General features: G+C 39.4%; 1 protein-coding gene across 14 annotated transcripts in view; it reads right to left on the reverse strand.

Annotated features, from left to right (window-relative positions):
• LOC118356620 (lysine-specific demethylase 6A-like) overlaps positions 1-17,515 on the reverse strand; it is a 168,583-nt gene that overhangs the window by 142,603 nt on the left and 8,465 nt on the right. For 13 of the 14 annotated variants that reach the window (XM_035725897.1, XM_035725896.1, XM_035725903.1 and 10 more), the window contains exon 3: positions 11,660-11,768. The exons of the other annotated variant lie outside the window; for it this stretch is intronic. In XM_035725897.1, coding sequence (XP_035581790.1) covers positions 11,660-11,768 — 109 coding nt within the window. The remainder of the gene's footprint in view (positions 1-11,659; positions 11,769-17,515) is intronic. 14 annotated transcript variants of the gene reach the window in all.

Raw genomic sequence — 17,515 nt, forward strand, 5'->3', positions numbered from 1 at the left:
ACTCCCTAACTCATTCCATGAGGCCAGATTTCCCCAAATTCAAAGATAAGCTATAGGCCAGTATCTCTAAAGAACACAGATGAAGTAATCCTCAAAATTCTAGCAAATCAAAAAAACTATTTTTTTTAAAGATTTTATTTATTTATTTGAGAGAGGGAGAATGAGAGATAGAGAGCACAAGAGGGAAGAGGGTCAGAGGGAGAAGCAGACTCCCCGCCGAGCAGGGAGCCCGATGCGGGACTCGATCCCGGGACTCCGGGATCATGACCTGAGCCAAAGGCAGTCGCTTAACCAACTGAGCCACCCAGGTGCCCCTCAAAAAAACAATTTAGAAAAAGAATCACAGATGACAACCCACAGGAATTGATGCCTTACCTTAAATGAAAGGCAAGTTCAACAGTCAAAATCATTTACTGTACTGTACTGCTGAAAAATAAAAGCCATATAACGATATATACAGGTACAGAAAAGCATCTGACAAAATCAAACACCCATGCATGATTTAACACACACAGTTATGTGGAAATAGAGGAGACTTCTTCAACTGGATAGAGAGTATCTATAAAAAACTGCAATTAACATCATACTTAATGGTGAGAGACTCAAAGCTTTCCTACTAAGATCAGGAACAAAAAAAGGAAGTCTCACCTTACCACTACTTTTTAATACAGTAATGGAAGTCCTCCAATGCAGTAAGGAAGAAAATGAAAGATATACAGATTGAAAGGGAAGATATAAAATTATTGTTCAGACAGTATGTTTATGTAGAAAATCAAAAAGAATTGATTAAAAAAAACCTCCTCAAACTAAAGAATTATAGCAAGGTTGCAGGTACAAAACTCACACAGGATAGAAAAATTTGCAAGACACACATGTGATAAAGGACTGTTATCAAAACTATACCAAGAGCTCTTAAACTCAACTAGAAGAAAACACAATAAAAAATGGGTAAAAGAGGGCCGCCCGGGTGGCTCAGTCCTTTGAGTGGTCTGACTTCAGCTCGGGTCACGATTCCAGGGTCCTGGGATCCAGCCGAGCCCCACATTGGGCTCCCTGCTCAGCAGGAGTCTGCATCTCTCCTTCTGCAGCAACCTCTGCTTGTGCCTCTCGCTCTGTCAAATAAATCTTTTTTTAAAAAAAACAGTCAAAGGGGCAGAGCCTGGGTGGCTCAGTCGGTTAAGTGGCTGTCTTTTGATTTCGGGTTAGGTCATGATCTCACGCTGGTGAGATGGAATCCCGAATCAGGATCCTCGATAAGCGTGGAGTCAGCATAGGATTCTCTCTCTCCTTCTCTTCTGCCCCTGCCCCTCCCTCTCCTTGCTTGACAGCACACACGTGCTCTCTCTCTCTAAAATAAATAAATCTTAAAAAAAAAAAAAAGGGGAAAGGCTCTTTCACCACTACTATCTAGCATCATTATAAATTCTAGCCAGAGCATAAAGACAAGAAAAGGAAGGAATCCAAACTGGTAATAGAGTAAAACTTTCTATTCACATGAGCCTATATATATAAAGATCTGAAAATATACATAAGAGATGCTAGAGCTAATAAAATATATAAAGATGTAGGTTACATTATCAACACAAAATCAGTTGTTTATATACACCTGCAATAAACACAGAAAGATTAACAATTAAAACCACAAATCCACATGGAATAGAATCAGCGGGGAGTCGGTTTATTCCTCTGCCCCTTCCCCCACTTGTGTGTGTGTGTGTGTGTGTGTAAGCGCACGCGCAGGCACGCATTCTCTCACTCTCTTTTTCAAATAAATAAATAAAATCTTTAAACAAACAAAAAGTTCTGGGGGAGTCAAAAGTTACATGCAGATTTTCGAAACTGGGGAGGGGTCAACTATATTATGACTGCTACAAAGAAGAAAAAGGGGGAAAACAAGTGTTGCTGTGGATATAAAGAAACTGGAACCCTCAGATACTGCTGGTGGGAGAGTAAAATGGCGCAGGTGCTACGGGAAACATTTTGGGGGTCTCTCAAAAAACTAAAACTGTAATTATTGTATGAAAGACAACAATTATACTCCTACATATACATCCAAAAGAACTGAAAACAGTGACTCAATACAGGTAATCGTACACCAATGTTCACAGTACAATTGAGCCAAAATGTAGAAACAACCAAGTACCCAACCACAAGACAAATGGTTAAATGAAATGTATATATACATAGAGTGGAGTATTATTCAGCCATAAAAAGTATTGATACAAAGTGCAATATGGATGATCCCTGAAAACATGCTGTCTAGGGAAAGGAGCCAGACACAAGTCATTTATTAATTCCATTTATATGAAATACCCAGAATAAGCAAATCTATAGAGAAACTAAATCAGTGGTTGCCAGAATATAAGAGGGGGACAGAGAGTGACTACTAATGGGTAACACTTCAATCAAAACAAAGACTGATCACAGACAGGATTTTTTTTTTTAAGTAACAGGGTGCAGACCAATGTTTACAATAGCCTCATTACTCATGATAGCCAAAAAGGTGGAAACAACCATAGTGTTCATAAGCAGAAACAGATAAATAAGATGTGCTATATACACACAACAGAATAAGCCAAAAAAAGAAATGAGATTTTGAAATTTGCTAAAATATGGATGAATCCTGAATACATTAAACCAAGAAATATTGGGCGCCTAGGTGGCTGTCATTAAGTGTCTGCCTTCGGCTCAGGTCATGATCCCAGGTTTCTGGGATCGAGTCCCACATCGGGCTGCCTGCTCCGCGGGAAGCCTGCTTCTCCCTCTCCCACTACCCCTGCTTGTGTTCCTGCTCTCGCTATCTCTCTCTGTCAAATAAATAAAATCTTTAAAAAAATAAAATAAAAAAAAACAAGAAATATTGAAGAAATAAACCAGACACAAAAGGACAAAAACTGTGATTCCACTTATATGAGATACCTAGAATAAGTAAATTCATAGAAATGAACTAGATTAGAGGTTACTAAAAACTAAGTAGTGTGGTGAACAGGGAGTTACAGAACTTTTGTTTAGGATCGGGGCGCCTGGGTGGCTCAGTCATTTAAGCGTCTGCCTTCAGCTTGGGTCGTGATCTCGGGGTCCTGGGATTGAGTCCCACATCGGGCTCCCTGCTCAGTGAGGAGTCTGCTTCTCCCTCTCACTCTCCCTCTGTGTTCTCTCTCTCTCTCAAATAAATAAATAAATAAAATCTTAAAAGAAAAATCCCTAAATTCAAAACTACAAAAGTAAATGCATCAGGAGAATCTGTCTGGATAAAATGGCAAAGATTCTATTTTCCCTGTTCCTCCCTAATAAATAAAACTATAAACCTTAAGAAAAAAAAGGCAATCAACTGAAAATTAAGTATAAAAGAGGAATACAGAATATTTAGGGACTCCAGGTCTGAAAGAAAAACAGAGCTTCAAAGACCCTTATTAGGCCCCACTAACAAGACTGTCAGCCAAGTACAATGTTTCCTATTCCCCAATCTAGAAGCAGAAGACAGCCAAGTAGACTGCCCCATTAGATCTAAGGGGATAGCTTCAGACAAATCGAGTGAACCTGGCACCACTGGCAAAGGCAACTTGAGAGCCCTGCACACAACAGAACGGCTAAAAGAAACTCTCTTTCTCCCAGACTTAAAATACCATTTTCTTTCTTTTTTTAGTTGGTGAGGATAGGTTTGAGCATGTGGTAAATTAGCTATTGGGTAATGTTGGCTTCTACGCTTTGATTCCTGTATATTCACTGATGGGGAGACTAAGTTCTATGCCAAAAGTGACTATGTTAAATGATGCTGGCAGGACAGGTCCAAGGACCCAGAGGGGGTTCCCCAGAACCTGCCAAGACAGTCCCTGGCCCGTGCGCAAGATGGAAATCAAACTGAAGATAGTAGGAGGTGAAAGCAGAATTTATTGAAGATAAAGAGAATACAGGTAGAGATAGAAGTATCACCTTTGAGATATACAGTTAATTCTCATTACTCACCAATTCTATATTTACAAAATTCACCTATTCACTACAATTTACTTGTAACCCCATAATTAATACCTACGACACTTTCATATTCCTTCATGGACCTCTGACCTATATAGAATTAGCAAAATTTGAATGCCTGACACCCACCTCACCGAAGGCTAAACAAGTTAACACTATCTTGTTTTAATTCTCAGACTGTAAATAACTGTGCTTTTCATATTGTACTATCTTTTTTTTTTTTCACTTTTTGTGGTTTTTGTTAATGACTCTGCTATTTAAAATGTCCATCAAGGGGCGCCTGGGTGGCTCAGTCGTTAAGCATCTGCCTTCAGCTCAGGTGGATTGAGCCCTGCATCGGGCTCCCTGCTCCACGGTAAGCCTGCTTCTCCGTCTCCCACTCCCACTGCTGTGTTCCCTCTCTCACTGTCTCTCTCTCTCTTTCTCTGCCAAATAAATAAATAAAATCTAAAAATAAATAAATAAAATAAAATGCCCATCAAGCATAAGAAGGGCTGTCTAGTGCTCCAAGGTATAAGGATACTATGAGTCTTTCAGAGAGCATAGTTTTATTAGTAAGCTTCATTCAAGGACCAAATTATTACACTGTTAATTATGAGATCAATGTTTTTTTTTATGAGATCAGTGTTAACAAATCAACATTATGTATACATATTACATAACACACTTAAACAAAAAGAGACACATAAAACAAGGTTATACATTTAGTTAATGAAAATGTGACCAATGGCTAACAAGGACTCGTAAAAAGAAAAGCACACCCCACACCCCGAAGAAAAGGAATAGAAAAAAAACCACAAGCCCAAAATAGTATCACTTAGGTTAAGGTTCCCAAGAAAGTAAACCAAGACTTAATACCCAATCTAACTGGAGTTTCAACCCCTCTCTGCTCCTGCAAATGTAGTCTTAATCTGTCAGGAATGTTCTGGTCAACAGCAATAAAGTAATCCCTCACATGGGCCCTGGCCCTCTCCATCCCCCAAAGAAAAAGGAGGTAATCCATCTAATAATATCCTGTGCCCTTCCCCCTAAGAAAGAAAAACCTTGTCTAAAATAATCCTTTTTCTGTTTATGACTTTCTTGACCTACCTTTAAAAACCTTTCCCTTTCTGTAGCCCTTGAGTTCCCCTCTACTTGCAAAATGGCATGCTGCCCAATTAACGAATCGTTTATTGTTTAATAAAGCCAATTAGGGGCACCAGCTAGCTCAGTTGGGGAGAGTGTGATACTGTTGATTTTGAAGGTGTGAGTTCAAGACCCACACTGGTTGTAGAGATTACTTGAAAGTAAAATCTTTTTCGGGTGCCTGGGTGGCTCAGTCGGTTGAGTGCCTCCCTTTGCCTCAGGTCGTGTGGGATCAAAGCTCCACATACGGCTCCATGCTCAGCGGGGAGTCTGCTTCTCCCTCTCTCCCCTGGCTTCTGCTCTCTCTCTCTCTCTCAAATAAATAAAATCTTTAAAAAGAAATAAAATAGGGGTGCCTGGGTGGCTCAGTAGTTGGGCGTCAGCCTTCAGCTCAGGTCATGATCTTGGGGTCCTGGGACTGAGCCCCACATCAGGCTCCCTGCTGACTCTTGGTTTTGGCTCAGGCCATGATCTCAGGATTGAGCACAGTGTGGAGTCTGCTTGAGATTCTCTCTCTCCCTCTCCATCTGGCACACACATACACTCTCTCTCTCAAATAGATAAATCTTTTTTTTTAAGATTTTTTATTTTATTTATTTATGTGAGAGAGAGAGAATGACAGAGATCATGAGAGGGAAGAGGGTCAGAGGGAGAAGCAGACTCCCTGCTGAGCAGGGAGGCTGATGTGGGACTCGATCCTGGGACTCCAGGATCATGACCTGAGCCGAAGGCAGTCGCTTAACCAACTGAGCCACCTAGACGCCCATAAATAAATCTTTCTTAAAACTTAAAAATTAATTACCATAAAAACCAAGAATTTATTGTAAATAATATATGCAATTACATATATACTGCATTACACATACAATGCATATTTATAATATACATATATGATGTATGCATAAACTTATCACATGGCATGTAAAAACATCCTATGTGTATACATACGTATGCATATACATATATAAACAAATGTAGTAAATACTTATGTATATATGTAACACATATTATATATTAACATATATAAGGATGAAAAGACACCTATTTATTTTTGGAAAAACCAAACCCAAAGACCTATCACGAGAAAGCATTCATTTTATGTTTATGTTCTTGTACTATATATCCCAGGGCACAGTACTATTCTACTTAAGACAAAAAACCAAAGGGAAAGAAAGAACACTCATCAAGCTTTTTGAGATAAGGGAATAAGCTTTTTCTTTCTTTCCTGCTTCTTTCTTGCTAGGACCTGCACCCCCACTTAACATATCCTTCATAATGCAAATAGTGTATGTCTTCCTTGTAAGAGGCAAAGAGTTAATCATTTCTTTAGAACAGATAATAACATCTAAGTAAGAACTAGGTTAGAATGACCAGATGAAGATAACATGTGTATTCCAGATCACTGAGCTGGACCTCTAAATGCCGTGACCCTTCTGGCAATAAGGAATAACACCTGGGCCCTCATCTTTGTTCTAACAAGTGCCAGACCACCATCTCAATGAAAAGCCCCAGATCCCAAACCAAGACAAGACTCTCTCCTTTCCTATCTGACTCTCCCAGACACTCTGTCTCTGTATCTTCAATAAATTCTGCTTTCACCTCCTGCTATCTTCAGTCTGATTTCCATCTTGCGCACAGGCCAGGGACCGTCTTGGCAGGTTCTGGGGACCTGGCCTGCCAGCAGCATTTTAACATATATAGTCAGTCACTTTTGGCATAGAACTTAAGTCTCCCCATCAGTGAAAATACAGGAATCAAAGCATAGAAGCCAACGCTACCCAAGAGTTAATTTACCACATGCTCAAACCTATCCTCACCAAGGAGAAAATAAAACTCCCAACACAAATTGTCCTGGATTCTTTATTCACATCCCAGCCAAATAGTATCTACACAAGATTTCCTCCTCCAAATAAATTATCAGCCTTAAAGCTTTAAGAAATTAAAAATACTTATGATTAAATACCCCCAAGTAACAAAGACAATCTATGCAATTTCAATTAAGGCTTTTTGTTATTTGCTGTCAAATTTACATTTAAAAATCTTAATTTTTAAGATTAAGGAAATTAATGAAATAGGACTTCAACTACCTCCATTTTGACCTGAGTCTATACTTTCTGATTAAGTTCTTCTTTTCAGATCACCCCTTCTAACAGGCAAACAACTCTGAGGGCAAAGCATCCTGTGATGGGAACCAAAACTACCCCCTCAAGCAACAAATGACTGCCCTGAGTCAACAAAAACCCCATCAATGACCCAAAGATAATGATCTACATGACCTTTACTGCCCACCACGTACCAACATTTTCCTTATATAAACCTAGAAGTATTTTCAGCACTTTGGAAACATTCTCTGTCTGCAGTCTTCCCAATGTTGGCCTTTAGACAGGGAAACTGAAGGAACCCCATTCTTCCCCAGATTCTGTTCTTGCTCAGACCTGAATCCCCAAAACCCCACTCTACCCATGCCTTATAATGAAAATAGCATATATCCTTCTTGTAAGGGACAATAATGGTACCTTTAGAGTCTTCCAGCACAACCGATAACATCTAAGGAGTTACCAGGAAGAGTTGTCATAAAGACTCTCCAAGACCAGGGACTCTAAACACTTTGACTGCCAAGACCCCTGACTTCAGGGAATGAGTGATTTATGAAAGACACCTGGACCCTATTCTTGTTCTGACCAGCTCCTGGATGCCTAAGAGGACACATGCACCAGACTACAATTGCCAATAAAAACCCCAGACCCCAAGTAAAGATGAGACTCATGCTCTTTCCTTTCTGACTCTCCAGGATGCTCCATCCTTATCTCTCAATCTCTTTCTCTCTGCATATATACATATGCAATAAATTGTGCTTTCATCTCCTGCTGGCTTGTGTCTGATTTCCATTTCTTGTGAAGCCAAGGGCCCTCCTGGCTAGTCCTCCAGGACCCAAAGGGTCCGGGGACCCAGCCTGCTTACATTAGCCTTGCTGAAATAAATTCTTTTGTTTCATCTCCACTAATCTCTGCCTTTGGATTTTGTCAGTGGTGCAGGGTGGAGCTTGGTCTGTCTGGGACGCCCAGAGCCAGGTGCTCTTGCACCCTTGTGCCCCAGTTACCTTATGATTAAGATTATGGACTGGGGCTCCTGGGTGGCTCAGTCAGGAAAGCCTCTGCCTTCAGCTCAGGTCATGATCCCAGGGTCCTGGGACTGAGCCCCCCAATGGGCTCCCTGGTCAGCAGAGAGTCTGCTTCTCCCTTTCTCTCTCCCTCTGCCTCTCCCTGTTTGTGCTGGCTCTCTCTCAAATAAATAAAATCTTAAAAAAAAAAAATTATGAAAAAAAGTGTATTGTTAGTAAGAATTATGTACTGGAGTAAAACTGATTTCCACCAGTAAAATTTTTGTTTAGCATTCGTAAAGATGCTATATTACTACTGTCCAATTTACAGATTAGGCAAAAGTCAAGGGAAATACATAAATGTATTAAAACATTTCTAAATAACGAATTGCATGAGGATTATAAATACACACGCTATGTGTCTCAGTATATGTCTCATATACTGTCTCAAACGAAAACAGCATTGCATCGGTAAAAGTTATTGGCTTAAATTTTTAAAATTTTTCTAATTGACATATAATGTATTATTGGTTTCAGAGGTAGAGGTCAGTGTTCATCAGTCTTAACATAACCCCCATAACATGCCCTCCTTAATGTCCCATCACCCCGTTACCCCACCCATCTCCCCTCCTCCCCAGTTATTGGCTTAATTTATGACTGAGAGCAAAATATGCCACCTTAAAATATGACTCGAGCATAATGATTTTGTTCACTGATTATTTTTAGAAAGAGCTAATACAAAAAAAGCTGCAAAAACATACTAGAATTTATAAGTCACTCTTTTGTTAAGGAAAACTGACATTTAAATCTCCATTTGTGTCAATCTCTCAGTAAAAGGAAGAGAAAAATTTAAATCTTTTTTTTAACAGTTTTTTTTTTTTTTTAAGATTTTATTTATTTATTTGAAAGAGAGAGACACAGCGAGAGAGGGAACACAAGTAGGGGGAGCGGGAGAGGGAGAAGCAGGCTTCCCGCGGAGCAGGGAGTCCAATGCGGGGCTTGATCCCAGGACCCTGGGATCGTGACCTGAGCTGAAGGCAGATGCTTAACGACTGAGCCACCCAGGTGCCTGAGAAAAATTTAAATCTTAAGAAGAAATTTTTCTCAAGGTAGAAGGCACTTAAGTAAATGTGCATAATAAAACTTTCTCTTTTTTAAAGTGTTTTTCCTGGTCTCTTCCACAAGGGGCCTTCTTCTTACCCATTATTTTATTTTTGCCTGAGCTTAAGCTGGCGGCTTAGGGCATTTCAAATAGTAACTCAGTTTTCCTGGGTATCTTCCCTACTTGAAATATACATATATAATATATATACATATTATAAACATTAATATACATTATCAATAAACTTGTTTTTCTCTTGTTAAATCTTTTATTATGGGAGAGAAAGGATGTCATCTTAGTTAAGGAATCAGGACTGAAGGGAAACCATTTTTCCTCCCCTACACTTAATATAAAGTGCACACAATAAACTCTTGCCAAAGCACCAAACCACCAACTCTTTGTTCTAGTCGTAAAACAATTATCCAACTGTTTCTGCTAAACTTTTTTGAAAATCTTAACATATCCTCCCAATTCAATGAAGATATTTACTATCAAAAATTTGACAGACTCTTATTTATAGGATGGTTTTCTTTGATGTGGAGATGATCTGGCAAAGAGGAAAAGCATTTTCAAGGTAATTTTTAACTAAATGAATAATGGTCTTGGCCAGGATTTAGAAAGAGGAAAAGCACATACCTTAAAAAGTTAACTCATTATTTTTCTCCACTTATTTTTTTTTAAGATTTTATGTATTTATTTGACAGAGAGGAACAGCGAGAGGGAACACAAGCACAGGGAGCTGGAGAGGGAGAAGCAGGCTTCCTGCTGAACAGGAAGCTGGGATCATGACCTAAGCCAAAGGCAAATGCTTAACGACTGAGCCACCCAGGCGTCGCATCTCCAGTTATTTCTGAGAAAAAAATATTCTAAATGAATGAAAAATGCTATTTAAGGTTCGAACTTATATCTGATTATCTGTATTATTATATAAGAACATGATGAAGGTGGATTTTTAAATATTTTTAAAGTAAAATGGAAAGCTTTAAACAAAATTAAGAATAAAAGAGAAATACCATCTGTGTTTGCAGAATAATAGAAAAAATTTGGGTCTCTGTCCCTGTTCTTGGCAGAGAGCTCGTAAAATACTCTGAATTTCCTGAGTCTAGGTAGGAATGACTTTTGTTTTTCTTAAGAGGCTCTTTTGAGATCAACAGAATTTTTGCCAGAGGTAACTTATGAACAGTCTCAAAATGAAGCTGGGATGGTGGGGGAAAAGGATGCAAATTAAAATCTATAATAAACTGTTGAACACTGGAATTAGAGGAGTTTGAAATTCTGATTTGGTAAATATACCCCTGGTTCCTCAGGGAGAGAAATTCCTAAGCTCAGGATACTTCCATACCTTGCATTATATTCCTCTTCATTTGGCTGTTCATCTGTACCCTTTATAACATCCTTTACAGTAAGTTAATAAATGTTTCATTGAGCTTTGTGAATCATTGTAACAAGTTATCAAACCCAAGCAGGGGATTGTGGAACCTATGATGTTAACAATCCTGATTTGCAACTGGCATCTAAAATGGGGCTGTCATGTATGAAAGTCCTTTACCTGTGGAACTGTACCATCTCCAAGTATATAGTGTCAAAACTGAGTTAAATTTGTAAGACACTTCTGAAAATTAAGAACTACTTTGGTGATGTTGGAAAACTGTCCAGACTTAATTCTTTCTAGTATGTACACATTTGTACTTATAGACAAAGATATCAAACTAGGTATTATCTGTTACCAATTTAGATCTTAAACAATACAGAGTTTCACAAGAACAAGCAAACTACCCATGTACATTGTAAGATATTAAGAGTTCTACGGAACGGGGCGCCTGCGTGGCTCAGTCGTTAAGTGTCTGTCTTCTGCTCAGGTCATGATCCCAGAGTCCTGGGATTGAGTCTTGTAGTGGGCTCCCTACCCAGGAGGGAGTCTACTTCTCCCTCTGCCTGCTGTTCCCCCTACTTGGGCTTACGCTCTCTAACAAATAAATAAAAATTATTTGTCAGAGAGAGAATGAGAGATAGAGGGCATGAGAGGGAAGAGGGTCAGAGGGAGAAGCAGACTCCCTGCTGAGCAGGGAGCCCGATGCGGGACTCGATCCCGGGACTCCAGGATCATGACCTGAGCCGAAGGCAGTCACCTAACCAACTGAGCCACCCAGGCACCCCAAATAAATAAAATCTTAAAAAAAGTTTTATGAAATGATCAATCTTAGCATTTACATGAAATTACATAAAAATTTCACATTTCTACCTACTCTACTTTCTTTTTCATTGTTTATGTATTTAGGATTAAGTGTCCGTGACAAAAAATAAAAACAATTTGCATACATAAATCAAGCAAAACTTTTAAAAAAGAAAAACATTACCTTTTGGATAATCTTCCAATAAAAGGTTGAAGTGACCTAACTGACAAAAGAAATCAGACTCCACTTTTCCTTCAGCTTTTAAGATTAAAGATTCATAGCAGCGAACAGCCTAGAAATGAAAAATATAAACATTAAGAGAAAGGAAATATCATTAACTGCATCCTTTTTGAGAGACTGTATATTTACAAGAAATTCTTCAAGAAATCAAAGGAATCAATGTCACTTTTTTTTAAATTTTATTTATTTTTTTGACAGAGAGAGCGAGCACAAGCAGGGGGAGCGGCAGGCAGAGGGAGAGGGAGAAGCAGGCTCCCTGCTAAGCAGGGAGCCCAATGTGGGCCTCACTCTCAGCACACCTGGGATCACGACCTGGGCTGAAGGGAGACGCTTAAAAATTGAGCTAACCAGGCATCCCTCAATATGTCACTTCTACCACAAACTGATGACTCAATTCCTGAAAAGTAGCTTTTTAGTATTTATTAATGGAGCCATCACTTATGATCTAGGTGGTTTCCCTTATAAAAAAGGGGGAATAAAACTTACTGCCAAATAAGATAATATAGGAGTTCATTAATGACCTTTTATGAGTTGGAGATTCTAAAGAATTACTTTGCTCTTTGTTCATTCAAAACACTACCTTCAAATAGGGATGGGCAAAAAGGACTACTGCATTTCAGAAGCCAGTAAAAACCTGTGATTTTCAAATTTTTGGAATGTGGCAACTCCAAATTGAGATGTACGGTATTTTTAAATTATAAAACAGATTTCAAAGACTGTATGTATAAAAAAGGTACAAAAGGGGCGCCTGGGTGGCTCAGTTGGTTAAGCAACTGCCTTCGGCTCAGGTCATGATCCTGGAGTCCCGGGATCGAGTCCTGCATCGGGCTCCCTGCTCGGCAGGGAGTCTGCTTCTCCCTCTGACCCTCCCCCCTCTCATGTGCTCTCTCTCTCTCTCTCACTCTCTCAAATAAATAAATAAAATCTTTAAAAAAATAAAAATAAAAATAAAAATAAAAATAAAAAAGGTACAAAATATTCACCCTTAAGGGAAGCCTAGGTGGCTCAGTTGGTTAAGCATCTACCTTTGGCTCAGGTCATGATCCCAGAGTCCTGGGATCTGGTCCCACATCACCTCCCTGTTTGGTAAAGGAGCCTATTTCTCCTTCTCCCTCCCCCTTTCCCCACCTTGTGGGGGCTCTTACTCCCTCCTCCCTCTCAAATAAATAAATAAAATCTTAAAAAAAAATTCACTAGTAACATGTTAACCATAGTACAGTAACATTTTGGATATACGAGGTTAAATAAAGATATTATATCGCTAATTTCATCCATTTCATTTTATTATTTTTATTTTTACTTTTTCTTTTTTTTTTCCCTTAAGATTCTGTTTATTTGACAGAGAGAGAGCCAGAGAGCAAAAGTGGAGGGAATGGCAGAGGGAGAAAAAGAAGCAGGCTATCCACTAGGCAGGGAAGCCCATGTGGAAAATACCAGGACCCTGGGATCAGGACCAGGGCTGAAGGCAGACGCTTAACCATCTGTGCCACCTAGGCACCCCTTACTAACTTTTCTGTTACATAAATTTAAAATTACACATAACATGAAAAACTGATGCATCACAATACATTCCTACTGAATAGGGCATCCAGTACCTTATTTGTACTAATTTGTACTAATCAACCGTTGTTTCTGCAAAGAAACTACAATAACTTTTAAACTACCATATATAGGCTACGTTTCAACTGTTTTCTCCCTAATCTTCGTATTTCAAACATACTAATTCTAGCTCAGCCCAAAACACATAGATACACATATCCTCTTGTACCTTTTTAGAGAGAAAAATAATAAAGAATCCAATCTTTTTGAGCTTCATAAGTTTGCAGAAGGAAGAAATGATTCTACACTAAAACATCTGAAAGAACAATGCTCTAGGGGCGCCTGGGTAGCTCAGTCGTTAGGCGTCTGCCTTCAGCTCAGGTCATGATCTCAGGGTCCTGGAATCAAGCTCAGCATCGGGCTCCCTGCTAGGTGGGGAGCCCGCTTCTCCCTCTTCCACTCCCCCTGCTTGTGTTCCTGCTCTCGTCTGTCTATCAAATAAATAAATAAAATCTTTAATAAAAAAAAAAGAACAATGCTTTAGAGTTTCTCCACAGAGTTGTCAGCAACCACAGGAGATCTTAGAAACTTAACTTCTTCCCATCTCAATCTTAAGAACAATCAAAAACCTGATATAAAAATTTTAATTTGAAAATAACTATTGTAGGGGTGCCTGGATGGCTCAGTCAGTTAAGCGTCTGCCTTCGGCTCAGATCATGATCCCAGGGTCCTGGGATCAAGCCCCGCATCAGGCTCCCTGCTCCACGGGAAGCCTGCTTCTCCTCCCAGTCCCCCTGCTTGTGTTCCCTCTCTCGCTGTGTCTCTCTCTGTCAAATAAATAAACAAAATCTTAAAAAAAAAGGAAAAGAAAAGAAGTATTGTGGGCTTAGCACACAATAGGGACTTAGCGTTTCTTTACTTTGCCCTTCAAAATAACCAAGTTCTCCTTCAAAATTTTTCAATCTTCCCAATAAAAAAAATTTGCAGGGGTGCGTGGGTGGCTCAGTCATTAAGCGTCTGCGTTCAGCTTGGGTCATGGTCCCAGGGTCCTGGGATCGAGCCCCGCATTGGGCTCCCTGATTAGCGGGAAGCCTGCTTCTCCCTTTCCCACTCCCCCTGCTGTGTTCCCTCTCTCGCTGTGTCTCTGTCAAATAAATAAATAAAATCTTTTTAAAAAAAATTCGTAATTAAGTCCCTCATAATACATGATATATTTAGAGTAACCACAACAAAAGAAATACATACAACTGGTGTATAGTCTGGGTCCACTCCCAGGAATACTCCTGGGTATGGTGCTCTGAAAAAGCAACTAAGGTCAAATATTCCTCCCGACACCCGTAAAAAAAAAAAAAAAAAAAAGTAGAGTAGCTTCTCAGTAAAATCAAAAACCTCCTAAGAAATTCTGCTGGGATGAGAAAAAATATGTTGTGGGCTAGAGCCCCCACATAAAATACCTTATTTTTTCTTCCTCTGTAAAATAATCTTCTTTGATAAAAAACACATTCCAAAAGTAGAATGGAAAAAATACATTTCTTTTTTTTTTTAAAGATTTTATTTATTTGAGAGAGAGAGCATGAGAGGGGGGAGGGTCAGAGGGAGAAGCAGACTCCCCACTGAGCAGGGAGCCCGATGCGGGACTCAATCCCAGGACTCCAGGATCATGACCTGGGCTGAAGGCAGTTGCTTAACCAACTGAGCCACCCAGGCGCCCGAAAAAATATTTCATAAACACAGCATATATACTTTTGAAAAGTTTAAAGATACATCATTAATAAAGCTATTCTGAGATGACTCAATTATCCTTACAATAAAATTTAAAACAAGGGACACATAGGTGGCTCAGTCCATGGAGCATCCTCTTGGTATCACCTCAGGGTCAAGCCCGGAGGCAGCCTCCAAGGTCTGTGGGCAGTCTGCTTGGGATTCTCTATCCCTCTCCCAGCTGTCATGTGCTCTTAAAATAAATAAAACCTTAAAATACATATATATATACACACACATAAACATATATATTTAAAAGGGAGGGGCACCTGGGTGGGTCCGTCAGTTAAGCATCTGCCTTCGGCTCAGGTCATGGTCCCAGGGTCCTGGGATCAAGCCCCGCACTGGGCTCCCTGCTCCGTGGGCAGCCTGCTTCTCCCTCTCCCACTCCCCCTGCTTGTGTTCCCTCTCTCACTGTCTCTCTCTGTCAGATAAATAAATAAAATCTTTTAAAAAATAATAATAAAAGGGAATTGCTTTCAGTTTATCATTCTCTTAGTTATCCACATATACATAAATACCAAATTATAATCCTAAAAATAATTGAAAATCTGAATCTATGCTTAGATCCCATAAACTACTATCATTTGGAGATACAAAATTTCAAGATCCTTTTTCACTCAAGTACCTCTATAATTTCTATCTGGCAAAAGGTTAGAATACAAAATACCAGAGCACCTACATGGTTCAGCTGGTTAACCATCTGCCTTCAACCCAGTTCATGATCCCAGAGTCCAGTGATTGAACTCAACACTGGGCTCCCTTCTCCCTCTGCTCTACACCCTGCTCATGCGTGCACGCGTGCTCTCACTCTCTATCTCAAATAAATAAATAAATAAATCTTTAAAAAAAAAAAAAAGAATACGGGCGCCTGGGTGGCTCAGTTGGTTAAGCGACTGCCTTCAGCTCTGGTCATGATCCTGGAGTCCCGGGATCGAGTCCCACATCGGGCTCCCTGCTCAGCGGGGAGTCTCCTTCTCCCTCTGACCCTCCCCCCCTCTCATGCTCTCTCTCTCTCTCATTCTCTCTCTCAAATAAATAAAATCTTTCAAAAAAAAGAATACAAGATACAAAACTTATTGCTTTATAATTTTAGAGAATATCTGAAAACTATTAGGTACCAAAACAGACTCATATTACAGAGAACAAACTCAGGTTGCCAAAGGGAAGAAAGCAAAATGGAGAAAATGGGTGATGGGGAGGTAGGAGGTACAGGTTTCCAGTTACAGAATAAGTAAGGAATGAAAGGTACAGCACTGAAAATATAATGTACGGAGAACATAACTGTAATATTGTATTGTATTGTAATGTATTGTAATAGTGTTGTATGAGGACTATACTTTTTTTTTCTTTCTTTAAAGGAGGTTCAGGATAAAGGCTATATGTTGGTTCTTTTACTGTTTGTACAGGTTTTCTGCATGTTTGGAATTACACTAGTCCCAACTTACCCACAGTTCACTGTCTACAGTTTCCACTACCTATGGTCAACTGCACTCTGTAAATTGGAAGATCAAGAGTAGTCTACATCATTCACCTTTCTTGATCTTATCACACAGGCACTTATCATCTCATCATCACAAGAAGGGTGAGTACAGTAAAACATATTTTGAAATACCACATTCAAATAATTTTTTAGTACACTGATATAATTGTTCTCTTTTATTACTAGTTATTGCTATTAATCTCTTAGTGTGCTGGATCTATACATTAAACTTCGCCCTACTTATGAATGTATGGTAATATACAGGGTTTGGTACCATCCATGATATCAAGGCATCCACTGGGAATTTTGGACTAAATCTCCCATGGATCAAAAAAAAAAAAAAAAAAGTAAACAAAGTGCATGAAATATAAAAACTGGTAATATTGAATGACTTGAATTTTGGTCAAAAGCGATGGTCTTTCTGCTGCAACGAAAGACAAAGGGAAGGATATGAGAAGTACTAAAAGTTATGGTTAAAGAAAAAACTTGTTAGACTACAGTAAAATAATTTCAAACTTCACATTAATAAAATAATGAATTTCACATTTTAAAGGTAATAAGGCATTTTAAATAAATCCCTAATTTTTTTAAGGTATTATTTATTTGAGAGAGAGCACAAACAGGGGGAGGAAATGAGGGGGAAGACTCCCAGCTGAGGAGGGAACCCCATGTGGGACTCGATCCCAGTACACTGGGATCATGACCTGAGCCAAAGGCAGAAGAGTAACTACCCAGACGCCCCCTGATCACCTGTCCTAACTAGGTGTTCCCAACCCCAACATCTTCTGCCAATGGTTGTAGGCCATATTTAAGATAATGTGGCTTTGGGCCATTTTGGTGAATTATTAAATTTTCCTGATTATCTCTGACATATATGTATTATTACAATCCTCCTTTTCCAGGGTACCTGGGTGGCTCAGATGGTTAAGCGTCTGCCTTCAGCTCAGGTCATTATCCCAGGGTCCTGGGATCGAGCCCTGCATTGGGCTCCCTGCTCCTTGGGAGCCTGCTTCTCC

Source organism: Zalophus californianus, chromosome Y (genome assembly GCF_009762305.2).
Source record: "Zalophus californianus isolate mZalCal1 chromosome Y, mZalCal1.pri.v2, whole genome shotgun sequence".
In the NCBI taxonomy this organism is placed as follows: domain Eukaryota; kingdom Metazoa; phylum Chordata; class Mammalia; order Carnivora; family Otariidae; genus Zalophus; species Zalophus californianus.